General features: G+C 36.9%; 1 protein-coding gene across 4 annotated transcripts in view; it reads right to left on the reverse strand.

Moving 5' to 3' along the window:
- Positions 1 to 2159: 2159 nt before the first annotated feature.
- Positions 2160 to 13799, reverse strand: part of RPAP3 (RNA polymerase II associated protein 3) — a 79936-nt gene continuing 68296 nt past the window's right edge. For 2 of the 4 annotated variants that reach the window (XM_004470416.4, XM_058307876.1), the window contains exons 13-17: positions 9780 to 10018; positions 8683 to 8869; positions 7765 to 7862; positions 7164 to 7264; positions 2160 to 4956 (exon numbers count right to left, since the gene is read on the reverse strand). In XM_004470416.4, coding sequence (XP_004470473.2) covers positions 4871 to 4956; positions 7164 to 7264; positions 7765 to 7862; positions 8683 to 8869; positions 9780 to 10018 — 711 coding nt within the window. In that variant the 3' untranslated portion in view covers positions 2160 to 4870. The remainder of the gene's footprint in view (positions 4957 to 7163; positions 7265 to 7764; positions 7863 to 8682; positions 8870 to 9779; positions 10019 to 13799) is intronic. The other 2 variants (XM_004470418.4, XM_058307877.2) reach the window with 1 other exon arrangement.

Consider the following 13799-nt stretch of genomic DNA (forward strand, 5'->3'; position numbering starts at 1 on the left):
ACTTAGTATTCAAAAAATATGTAGGGGAGGAGCACTCTGAACTCAATAGCGTAAAACACAAAATAATCCCCACTGGTGACAGAAAGGGTTTTTTAATGTTGGGGCACGTGCTTTGAGCCAAACTTGAGGCTGTTGGTCTGGTTGCCTCATTTGCATTCTATGGTGCTTTGATTCATTTATTTCATTTATTAAGTTCATATTATGTCCCAAGAACTGTGCTTTGGAAAACATCTCTTGAAAAAACACTGTAGAAAAGTGGATTTGGCTCAATGGATAGAGCATCCGCCAACCACAGGGGAGGCCCAGGGTTCAAACCCCGGGCCTCCTAATCCATGAGATGGGCTGGTCCACGCACAGCACTGATGCGCGCAAGGAGTGCCGTGCCACGCCGGGGTGTTCCCTGCATAGGGGAGCCCCATGTGCAAGGAGTGCACCCCATAAGGAGAGCTGCCCCGTGCAAAAAATGTGCAGCCTGCCCAGAAGTGGAGTTGCACACACAGAGAGCTGACACAAGATGATGCAACAGAGACACGGATTCCCAGTGCTGCTGACAATACAAGCCGACACAGAAGAACACACAGCGAATGGACAGAGAGCAGACAATTAGGGGGGCGGGAAAGGGAGAGAATTTTTAAAAAAATAAATCTTTAAAAAAAAAGAAAGACACTGTATGTTTAAAAAAAAAACAAACCCACTAATATGCAGACTAATTCTGGTTTTCATCAAATCTACCTTCAGTGGTTTGTGATACTAAAAGGTAATTCAGAAAACATGTCCATATCATTACTGGAGGTTACTTTCAAGAAACCTTCTGATAGAGGTTTCTGGAACCAACTCAGAATTGAGCTGTCACTACTTGTGCACCTTCCACAGGTAATTTACCCTCCCCAGGTCCTGTAATCCACCCAGAGTAATATCTATGCTTAATAATTCACTAGGTAGTTAGAAGAGTCAAATAAGATAAACTGAAAGGCATTTTGTCTGGAAAATCTAATGGAGAATTGCTTTCGCCTGGTTTTCATGACCATGCACAGCAAAGACAATCTCCAGCTTAACCCCCGGTTCAGTCAAGTGAACATTTACCTAGTGCTTGCTCCATGTCTGCCCTTTGCAAATCGCTATCCCATCCAGAGGTAGGAAGCAACTGCAGCAAGCAGCGCACTATGGAGACTCAGACCCGGGGTCAGAGGAGCCACTAACTTCTTAGAGGCTGCTTCTTTCAGCTTTCCACATGCCTTCTTCACTATGCTTAATCATTTCTAGCTTTTAATTTAAAGTGAGAGAGGTGCAACTCTTCCTTTCACTTGGACACTTAGAAGCCACGGTAGAGTTAATAACTGGCCTGCTTTCGGTATTTTTGTGCCTCAGGAAATAGGGAGGCCCAAGGAGAGAAGTGGAGAACAGCTGGTCCATGGAGCAGTCAGAACACACACACTTACCTGCAAAATTCACCGTCTTACATGGGCGCGGTTCATGAAACCCCAAAACAATTACAAGAGTAACATCAAAGATCAATTATCACAGGTCACCATAACAGATATAATAATGTAAAAGTGTGAAGTACTGCGAGAATTACCAAAACGTGGCAGACACAAAATGAGCATATGCTGTTGGAAAAATGGCACCCAAAGACTTACTAGAGGGTTGCCACAAACCTTCAATTTATATTTTAAAAAATGCATTATCTGTGAAGAGCAATTAAGTGAATTGCAATAACACAAGGTATGCCTGTATATTCTATTAGTACCAATGCTCTCCTCTACTATCAATTCAGTTGTAATTAATGTATTGGGCTTAGTATACATTGCTTCCATTAATCTTTGCTGCTTTGCTTTGTTGTATCCCCAGCAAGCTTTGTATATGGTAAGTGCTCAATAAATACTTATTCAAAATGTCAATGAGTTTGTTTACTGGGCCTTTGTTTCTCAAAATTGAACATCTACTGGTGTTTGCTTTTACTTTCTCTCCAAGGGCTCCAAAATTGACAAATCTAAAAACTACAATTCTCTATGGGGTTCTATACTTATCTGTTTAACAGGAAACAAAGGATATGAATGCAATTATTTAAAGGATGTGGATTAACATGTGTAACTGGCTGGATATACAAACCTAGGCAGAAGCAAAGAAACATTTCCACATAGTCATTAAAGGATCTGAACTTGTTTTCATACATTGTTTATTGACTTTAGGCTTTGAAGTGCTTTTTCATTGCTTTCCATCTACATTCAGCTCTTAGTTTCAGTCTTCTCTCTCCTTTTAAGCTTTATTTCCTTTTTTCACATCCATTAATTTTTCCTATTTTTAGATAATGTGCATCTCAGTTCAGAAATTTGGTATATGAACACTCAGGCCACCGAACTCAAAGGGTAGATTAGAAGATGATTTTTTGCCTTACAAAAGGATTCCCTTGGATAGCTGGCTCCCTTCTGGGCATTTAATAATTTTGCTGACAAAGACTCAGAACTTTTCAGGAAGAGATGAGCTGCACTGTCAAGTACATCTATTGAGTGAAATAGTTTATCATTTTGATTTTTAAATTATCCAGTTTCAAAGAACAACGTAATAGTACAGTACTGATTTTTTCAGAGCACAGAATTGAATGCTGGAAAATAGACACTTAATCTCCATCCATTTTGCTTGAAGTTTGGATTTTGTTTCATCCTAGTTGTTAAGACATAACAGAAACCTTTAAGAGTATGTCAGAACATATCTCAAAAATCCATTTAAGGCGGTGTTAAAACTACCAGTTATGATCTATTAATGGATCATAAAATCGGTTTAGTGGAAGGTAAGCAGTTAATTTTTAAAAAAAACAAAAGAAAATGGAAATTATCAAAGTGCACCTTGCGTATTTTTTCTTTCAGGGGTATGTTTATGTGTGTGGGAGTTTGTTGGGTCATGTTGTAAAAGGAATTTCTTGCTGTGGTTCATAGTCAAAAGTTTGAAAGCCACTGACACAGGATTATGTCCATGCCCTGCCATGGCCCAGGAAGTGCCCTAGAGGGGGCATTCTAATGGTTCACATAGGCTTTAAGTTCACAGTCCATCCCGAAATGAAGAGGGTTAGGTGCAAGGATGGAGTGGACTTGAGGATTTTTCCCTTTGAGAACACTCCCCAAACACACTGTTGGAGATTGGATCAAGTTCTCCACAAGAGACGTTCAAGTCTTAATCCACATACTGATGGGTGTGAGCCCAACTGTGAAAAGGACTTTAGAAGACGGTATTATCTTCTGAATCAGGGTGGAGCTTAATCCACATGACTGGAGGCCTTCCAAAGAGAGGAAATTCAGACACAGCCAGAAGCCAGAAGTCAAAAGAAGCCAGAGGGGAGTGGATGTGACTCAAACAGTTGACTGCCTCTTTCCCACATGGGACATCCCAGGTTCAGTTCTGGAGAGGTCACCATGTGGTGAAGAGGTGCCACCATCACAACACTACCTACTCTGGGAGAAAGCATGGCTTTGCCGACCTCTTGATTTTAGACTTCCAGTCTCTGTACTGTAAATGCCAATATATTCTTGTGGTTTAAGCCAACTCATTGTTATATTTATCAGAGTAGCCCTGGAAGACTATAAGACATACACCTTTCTCAGCAGATACTAAAAAGTAGTCTCCTCTACCCCCATGTGCTGTGTACAACCCCCTCTGGGTATGGTAAGAGCACCCCATTATAGTAGTTGTCTAAAATTTTGAGAGTTGTATTGTCAAACGAATGACAAACTCTATCCTAAGTGTATTATGATCATCTCAATTATAATCTTATCCAAAAGATGTATATTATGAACTAGGGAAATTATCTTTGTAAACAGATTATGATTATTCCTCAAGCAATTTGTAAGTATAGTATGTGTGATTGTAATAAAAATTACCAACATATAAATAAGGTCGTAAACTTGACTGTCTTAATGCTAATGATAACAGCTATGCAGCTTTAATAGTAGAGAATATCAAGTTATTAAAAAATATTAAATGCTTTTACCAATACTTACAGGATACCCACAATTTGCTATATTCTTAACAGTGAACACTTAATGATTCCTGCTGTCAAATTCAATTACATTTTATAAATATCAACTATACGCCTATGTGCAAAGAATTGTGCAATATACCATGCAGAATACAGAGATGAGTGGGATTCTATCTCTGCTTTCAAGAAGCAAGAGGTACCACACATGCAATACATTAACACAAGTTAGATGCTAATTACTACTTATAAACATTTCTATTATTTTATTTGTATACTTTGCTTTAGATTATTAGCCTTTAATTGGCATATAATGTGGACATCATGAGGGAAAAAACCTGTAGCATTCAAATTTAGGGAAGTTATCACTCTTCAATTAACCTATTTTAAAAATTCAGTTAAAGGGCTCTTTTCCACACAAACACTAAAATACATGTCCTGCAGCAACTAAATAATTTTATGTTGGTGGACTGATATAATGATATTTTAAAATGTTATAAAGAAACAATCTGATCATGTCCTACATCCCTTTATAAAATAATTTCCATATGCTAATGAAGTAGCCTTTTGATGAAATTTCAAAAACTCAAATATAAAAATAGTACTACACTTATGGTACAATGAAGAATGTATTTAAATTTTAACATTTAAAGTTACTTATAAAATAAAATACTGATTCTTACAAATAAACCTCATCATTTATATTTATTTTCACAAAAGGATGTATAAACAGTTGATCTGAATACATTTCTCACGTTAATCACAATTCATCTTATAGTTAACTTATGTGCAAAGATAGTCTTTTTCCTGTATGATTTTATTTTTTTAAGCAAAACACTTTTATCTCCAGTAGAAAAAATTACATATGAAAGCCAAAGACAATCATTTCACTAAAAATGGAAATCAACCACCATATCTTTTCTTGAGCTCTTCAAGAGCATTATCCTTCCATCCTGATTTGTCTATGTGATTGAATAATACACGTGCAACTGAAAAAGAAAAAAAAATTCATTTAATCTCCATTTTTTAAACTAAGTGAAAAACATAAATTAAAGGGAGTAATTTAATCTGCCAAATAAAAACTTCTTACATTTTAAAGCCATAATCATTAGAGTTATTTAAAATTCCCTTCAAATTGTTATAAAGCCAACACCAGAATGGAAGATTGCACAGTAATCCAATATATCTTCCCAGAATCTTTTACTTTAGCAGCATAAAATTTCCCCTCCATCCTCAATAGCAGATTAAATTTAACACATTATGTACTTCCTTCAAATTTTTTGCCATATCTGTGTAACAAGTATACATTTATGTACTTATTTACTTATTTCAGTAAACTGTTTTTTAAACTTAAATCATTTTATTTTGAAAATAAATTGTATCACTACTATAGTTCATAGGTTTCTCAACATTAAACTAGCTGAAAGTTTTTAATAACAGTGGAAAAAACGAAAGACAAAAATAGCTAATATTTATTGAATGTTTAGTTACATGCCAGGAAACCATTCAAAGTGCTTCCCATGTGTAACTTCAGACAGTGGTTACCTAGCGAAGATAGTAGTACTATTGGTTAGGCCAACATGAAAAACCAACTCACAATCTTCAAGTACTCCCTGAACTTAAAATACTACAGTGGCAAAAAAATTCCTTCATTTAACACATTTATATTGAGAGCTTATTATGTACTAAGCACTGTTAAAGGCCCTGAGGTTACATTAGTGAACGAGACGGACAAAGTTCCTGCTCTTGTGGAGCTGGCATTCTATTAGGGAAAGAGAAATAATAAAAAAATACATTCACGAAACACTGTCAGCTAGTTAAGTGCTATGAAGAAAAATAAAACAAGGTGAGAAGACAGAGGGTGATAGGGGAGAGGAGGCAGTCGTTTTAACTAGGGCGACAAGGAAAGGTTTGAGGTGATGACAGTTAGCTGGAAACAGAAGAAGTGAGGAAGCAGGCAACATGAAGGACGTAGAAAGCTATTCTAGGTTGAGGGAACAGACAGATGCAAAGCCCCTGAAGCCAAAATAAGGTTGGCATTTGGGACTACCAGAGGAAAATTTAAGACCACTGTGGTGGGGCAGAGTGATCAAGAAAAGTTGAGGTCAGAGCCTAATAAGAAACAGTAATATTTTTCAAGGAATTTCAAGGAATGTTTTTGGTTAACTAAAGATAAAGCAGAAACTTGTTTAGGTTTAAACACCATTAAAAATCTCTCTAAATTACATGTCCATTTTCCTTAGTACAATGTAGAGAATTATTCTTAATGACTCAGAGTCATGAGTGTCATTGCTTAAAACAGAGATGAAGAAATAAGAAAAGGAGCCCAAAGTATGTTTATCCTAGGATGTACATGAAATGGTATATTGAGTTTTGCTCTCTTCAAAACTAAAGAACTGGTTCTCTTACACTTACTTGTTACATGATTTTTCTATGGTATATAGTCCAAGACTCGAGTAACTGAAGTTTCTGCATAGCTTGGTTTTGCTTAAATTAGTGTGCTCCACACTGACTCTTTCTTTATACTAAGGACTGAAATATGGGAATAAACAAAGAGCATAACTCTTCAGGCTTATCACCTGCCACTCATTCCTCCCTAACTCTACAATCCAGCCACAGTGCACTTCTTTTAAATCTATGAACTCAATTTTCTCACAACTGTTGCACACATCATACACAATCTAAAACACTCTCCTCCACCACTTCATCTAAGTAGTTTCTGCTCTTCTTTGAGGTTTCAGCTTAAATCAAGCTAACTTAAGGAAACTAACTTTGATCTCTCAGAATAGGTTAGATTTTCTCCCACACAACCCCAACCTTTTACATGTTCCCGGCAGAGACCCATTTTATGTTTCATTACATGTTCCAACTCAACCATTCTGCTATTACTGCATTTTCAAGTAAAAAATCCCAGGCTATGGAGCCAGGCTGCCTGGGCTCAAATCCCAGGTCTGACTTGCTAGGTGGTGATCTTAGGCAAGTTTTTTAACCTCTCTATGCCTCAAGTGTCCTCATATGAAAAACTGGAATGATAATATTAGTACCTACATCTTACACTGTTGTTGTCAGGATTAAACTAATTTTAATTAGACCATCCTACACACAGTAAACACTCAACAAATGTTTATCATTTATTGAATAAAGGAACATGCAAGAATAAAAGAGATATAGAAAGTCTTTCTTTCTTAGAACTTACTCTTTTTTTCAGGTTCTGACATAAACATCACTGCCATATCAAACCTTTTAAGTTCAGAAAGTCTTTGTAAGATTTCAAAAATGAGCGATGGTTTTTCTTTCCTGAAATAATCCAAATTTTTTTTAAAAAAAGATCAACTGAAGTAGCTCATTTAATTCTGTTTACCAATATAGTATGTCTATGCATAAATAAGGTCCTCATTTATTACATATTTTCCCTTACAATATCTGTATTAGAAGTCCCCAAATGAATAGACCTATCAAATCAACTTAACTAAATTATAATATTCTTAAATGAGATTAGCAAAGAAGCTATTAATCTGCTTTAACACTTGTCATTTCCACACCCCACCTTTCTCTACAAAAAAATTAGTAGTCAAAGAGGAAAAAAAAAATTTTAACAGTCCTCTTTCCTCCCACTTAACCATTTCCCATTTAATTTTTTGCACTTATCTCTTACAACTTCTGCAACAAAATTTACTAGAATTCTAATTTTGTTATATACAAGACAATTAATGACATCAAAGGGAAAGAATTTCCCAAATCACTAGAAATAGCATAGCATTAAAATATGAGAATATAGTTTTTAATATGCAACTTACTCAATGTAAAAGTCATGCAGAATTTTAATAATTTGATTGAATACTTCTGGATCTAGATTTTTCTGAAACAACTTAGGATACAAGGATGGTTCAATTTGCTTGGAAAAAAATATAAAGAGTTAGGAAATTAAATTATAGCAATATTCACAGGAAACAAAATAATTACTAATATGATCATTACTTAGGTTAAAACAGTGAAAAATAATTACTATGCATTAGTAGTTATGAATAAGTATGAGGTCACATTAAGACACAAGTATGACAGGAAAATGAAAGATTATTTTGCTCAAGCCAGATAAAATTTCATGAACAGAAGAGATGAACATACACCACTCTGAGAGGAGACCTGAAAAACTACCAAGTGGCAATAAAAGTAACTAAACAGTTAAAAAACAGAATTACACAAAATAATGTATTTGAAATAATTGTATATTGCATAATTAAGAGTATGTCACTATTGTTGTATTTGAAAGGAACAGCACTGCTAATTAATTATTTGCTAAATTTCATATGATTTGATTCTTTTCTTAGAGCAAATAAAGTACCATTTCCAGGAGAATGATTACTTAAATAGTATAAGCACTACTTGGCACATAGAAAGCACTCAATCTATTTTAGCTTCCTTTCTTCTGTGCTGAGTTTAATGAAGGATTAAACTTAATGGTATGTGAAATTAGATGCTATTTTAGACAACAGAATTTAACACAAAACGTATTTCCAAAGAAGATCACTCAGTTTCCTTGGTTACTGATCTTTAAAAAAGACCTGGTCAGAGTGACGTATGTATCAGACAAGGAATAAAACCATTTTCTACAATCATATGATACAAAAGCAAATACAGCACCATTATTATACGGTGACAAAAGAAGTTCCCTGATCTTTTACTTGGAATAAACCAACTAGTGTCCTCTCTATTACCTTTAAATACTGATACAACATATCTGGAGAACTTTTCAGTTGTCTAAAATCAGATTCAAGCTGAAATGAGTTTGCAGGAACTGGTGGAAGAGCAGCTGTGATAAATTGAGCAGATGTTTCTTCTATTTCTATGGAAATCTTCTCACTGAAAGACTGACAAACATCCTGTTTCAAATTGCCTTGAGGTCTGAAAATGTTCAGAGACATTAGCCAAACAATTAGAAAAGAACCACAAGTAGTTAAAGCTCATACAAGGAAAGACGTCAGTACAGATTTAAAAACTTCTGGCTTTAAAAATATTGTACTATCTATTTATATAAGCTGTAAATTCTTTCAGCCAATAATATATGTATATTTTTGGCAAAACACACTATACACATGCAGATTTTCACATGGCTACGTAATGGCCATTCCATCTTCCCAGCTACTTGGCCACCTTCTGAGGACACTACTTCTATAAACTCCAATGACAAATATACTCCCAATTCAGCCTTTCAGAAATCTGAAATTAAAAAATAGACTTTTCATGATTTTACTTAATAGCTAGGTACAATTAATAGGTTTGCTGAGTAGCAATGCAAGAATATATAAAGTTTCAACAACCAAACTAAACCTAATGAGTTTACATCCTCTATTTACTAATCAAGGAAACACATGTGACTACTTAAAAAAATTCCAAACAAAGTACAAAAGCCCATAAATAATCATAAAAATCAATGGCTGAAATAATAATGCTTAAATTCTACATTTTGATGAAGATTCCTTTTAAAAATTAAAAAAAATTGCTGAATTAAAAAGTGAAACATACATACTGAAGTACTAGAAAAGAAAATGAACAAAATCAGTTTGTTCAAGAGATAGGTTTTTTATCAATCCTAAATACCCTGCTATGGTAAAGGAATAGCGAGGCAGATCTGGTAATTCCTTCAGGAAAATGTTACAGCACTACAAATAAAAAAGCAGATTGAAACCTGAAGTTGGGCAGTTCAAAAAATGATGGTGATGTGTACAAACTAGAAGACTTATTAGTAATATCAATTTCCTAATGGTATTATCGTCATTCTAGATAATTATCAGAGAAGAGTATTTCTACTCACAGCAGGGCTGAGTTATTACTGATTTCTTCTATTTTCAGTACTTTTGCTCTTGGAATATCACTTGTGGGCAACAGGTCACCTTGGCTTGAATTCTTCTTACTTGTAGTGCCTGAAGTTGCTATTACACTTGCCTGATTAACAGGATTACTCCCTGGAACAGCAGCAGTAGGGATATCTGGCACATCAATAGTCTGTATCAAGTTACCAGTTTCTTCAATAATAACCTTCTTCAGTGGTTTCTATAACAATTCAATCAAATTCTTTAAATCAATATATCAAAGGTTTCCTACTTTAGGGTCACAAGTTGAAAGAGTGTAGTGTTTTTATACCAATAACCTGGTTACAAGTAAATTCAATTTTGTGGCTCGACACTTAGGTATCATTCCGTCTGAGAATACAAAGAATAAAAAGCCCCCTCAAGAATCTGGATGGAGGTGAGACATGTATATGCAAATAATTACAAGGCAATAGGATATGTACTAGAAAAGGTAAAAGCACAAAATGCTAAAAGAGAATAGAGGATGGAAGATGAACACTGGTATAAGGGAAACTTTCGCAGAAAAAATATAAAAGACGGCAACATGGAAAGATACAGCATGGGCAGTGGATAGGTGAGCAGTCCAGTGGGGCTAGTACAAGGGGAGGAGTAGTGGGAGACAAAGCCCAAGAGGCTGCTTAAAGATAGCTTCTAGGGAAATGGACTTTGGCCCAGTGGTTAGGGCGTCCGTCTACCACATGGGAGGTCCGTGGTTCAAGCCCCGGGCCTCCTTGACCAGTGTGGAGCTGGCCCATGTGCAGTGCTGATGCGCGCAAGGGGTGCTGTGCCACACAGGGGTGTCCCCCGCGTAGGGGAGCCCCATGCGCAAGGAGTGCACCCGTAAGGAGAGCCGCCCAGCGCGAAGGAGGGGAGCAGCCTGCCGAGGAATGGCGCCGCCCACACTTCCCACGCCGCTGATGACAACAGAAGCGGACAAAGAAACAAGACGCAGCAAAAAGACACAGAAAACAGACAACCGGGGGAGGGGAGGGGAATTAAAGAAAAAAATAAATCTTAAAAAAAAAAAGAAAGATAGCTTCTAAAGCAGGGGTTCTTAACCTTTTTTGTTCCAAGGACCCCTTTGCCAGTCCGGGGAAAACCATGGACTCCTTCTCAGTTTTATGTAGCAGATAGTTATAATGACACTAGACATCGGAGAGCAGAGGAAAAAAAAGATAAGTTGATTTTTTTTTTCAATTCAAGCTCACAGACCCTCTGAAATCTTTCCACAGACCCTAGTTAAGAAAGAACTCCTGTTCTAAAGGAACTTAGGAGCTGTATTAGTCAGCCAAAGGGGTGCTGATGCAAAATACCAGAATTTGGTTTGTTTTTATAAAGGGTATTTATTTGGGGTAGGAGCTTACAGATACCAGGCCATAAAGTGTAAGTTACTTCCTTCACCAAAGTCTATTTCCACGTATCAGAGCAAGATGTCTGCCGATATCTGCCAGGGTTCAGGCTTCCTGGGTTTCTCTGTTCCCAGGTCTTGTTCTCTCCAGGCTCAGGTCCTCCGTTTTCTCCACAAGGTCAGCTGTAGACTATGAGGCTCTCTAGGCTTTGCCTCTCTCCACAAGGCCAGCTGTAGACTATCAGGCGAATGGCTCTGTCTCTCTCCCCAGGCTTTCTGCTGTGTCTTCTAAGGAGCCATCTCTATTCCTCTGTTTTCTTTGCCCCAGGGCTCCAGCTCAAGACTCCAGCATCAAACTCTAAATCAAAACTCCAACATCAAAACCCCCCAACTCTGTCCTTTGCCTCCAACATCAAAAACCCCCAACTCTGTCCTTCGCCATGCCTTTTATCACCCTTGGTGGACAGGGACTCAACACCCTGCTGACATGGCCCAATCAAAGCCCTAATCACAATTTAATCATGCCCAGGTACAGACGAGTTTACAAACATAATCCAATATCAATTTTTGGAATTCATAACTTTATCAAACTGCTACAGGTGCTATGGCTGTTTGAGATTTTTTTATGAACCCCCAAAAAGAAAGATTATGTTTATGAACTAATCTATTCTTCTACGTGTGATACCTTTGGTTATATTGGATTCAGTTGAGGGGCCCTTGGTTAAATTATCTGTTAAGATAAGGACTTTGATTCAACTAATTAGGAATGACTCAGCTTGAGTCTCTGCCTCCTTGGTGGGCTGATATAACAGGACACTCACTCAAGAAGACACTCAGGAATAGAGATCTGTCATTTTTGATCCTGGGGCCCTGGAGAGAGAGAAGTCATTCTCCTGATAGTTTGTGGCTGATATAGAAAGCCCGGAAAGACGCAAGCCCTATGCCAAGAGAGGGGAAGCACTGAGAGACAAACCCCATGCCAGCCTACAGGTAAAACTGGGAAGAAGCCTTAAGCGGAAGAGGAAGCCTAGGAAGGACAGACCAGGCAGAAATCAGCAACCACCTTACTTCAATACATGGCAACTGACTTCGGTGAGAAAGTAACCTTGAGTTGGACTCTTTAGGACCTTGTAACTGTGAGCTTTTACCCCAAATAAATACCCTTTATAAAAACCAACAGGTTTCTGGTACTTTGCATCAGCACCCATTGGCTGATTAATACAGGTGCCATGTCAGGAGTCTGAACTTTATCCTAGAGGCAATAAAGCAGAGAAAAAATACAACCAAACCAACAATAGTATGGTGGGCCAACTGGAGACAAGCTGACCAAGCCCAGACAGTAACTCAAGTACATTCTCTGAATATGTAGCAGATGGATAAAGCCAGTCCAGGATTAAAGATTTGTCAACTAATATCCACAAGGTTGGTAAGAGCTAACCATAATGTTTTTTCAACTTAATAAAATAAATTACATTAACTGTGGTGATGGCTTGGAGCTATGTACCCCAGGAAACATCTTAATCTTCTATTCCTGTGGGTATGAACCCTTAATAAGACCTTCTGACAACCTTATTTCAGTTAAGGTGTGACCCACCTGACTCAGAATGTGTCTTAATCCTATTACTAGAGGTGCTACAAGGAAGACCACAGGTAGAGAGAAAGCCTCAGAGAGCAGCCAGAAGCCAGAAGTCAATGGAACCCAGAGAAGCCAGAAAAGACCACCATCTTCACTGCCATGTGACAGAAGAGCTAAAGACCTAGGATCATCAGCAGCCAGCCCCAGAACACCAGCCTTCTGGGAGAAAGCATTGTCTTGATGATTTTGGGCTTCTAGCCTCAAAACAGTGAGCCAATAAATTCCCATTATTTAAGCCAACCCATTGCATATTTGTCTTAGCAGCCAGGAAACTAAACACAGTTTATTTCAATCATTACAAGTATCAAACATTTTCAAATATTTCATAGTTTACTTACAGTACTTAAACTTTTTTAAAAATAAAAAGTAATTTTTCACTATGCCATGCAAGCAGAAGTATACAGTGGGAACTATTGTCCCATCAGAGGTACTGAAAAAGAAATAGCTAAAAAATACCTCATTTCAAAATTTGCAAAACATTGATAATAGTTGCAGCTATGTGAAAGAAAAAAGGAGTTCATTTTCTCTATTGTGCATGTTTGGAATTTAAATTTAAAGAAGCAAAAAACTTTCCTCAATACTCTTCAACTGTACAGTTGAATTATAAACTAAAAAGCTGTAAATATAGAACCTTTTGATATATACACTTAAGTCACTGTCAAAACCAGACATTCTATTAACGTATAACACAGCTAATACACAATGGCCACAACTGTGTCTTACTGAATGAATGTACCTAAATGAAAAAGCTATTAGTAAATTTGTTAACAAGAGCCCCGTTGGCAGTTCTATTAAGGGATGATCATGTTAAGATATTTGCTTTGAAAAGAATTACCATCAGCAATGGTTTTCTTAAAAAAAAAAAAAGCAACAGTTTTCTATCAAGAAGACACTGTCCAAGAATGGATAAATTTTAGGGTTTTACCTACAACACTATAATTTCTTTTCAATAACTTTACTTCAAATTCAACCAAACACCCCTCCCATGCACACATACAC

This window comes from Dasypus novemcinctus, chromosome 12 (assembly GCF_030445035.2).
Source record: "Dasypus novemcinctus isolate mDasNov1 chromosome 12, mDasNov1.1.hap2, whole genome shotgun sequence".
NCBI classification, from domain to species: Eukaryota; Metazoa; Chordata; class Mammalia; order Cingulata; family Dasypodidae; genus Dasypus; species Dasypus novemcinctus.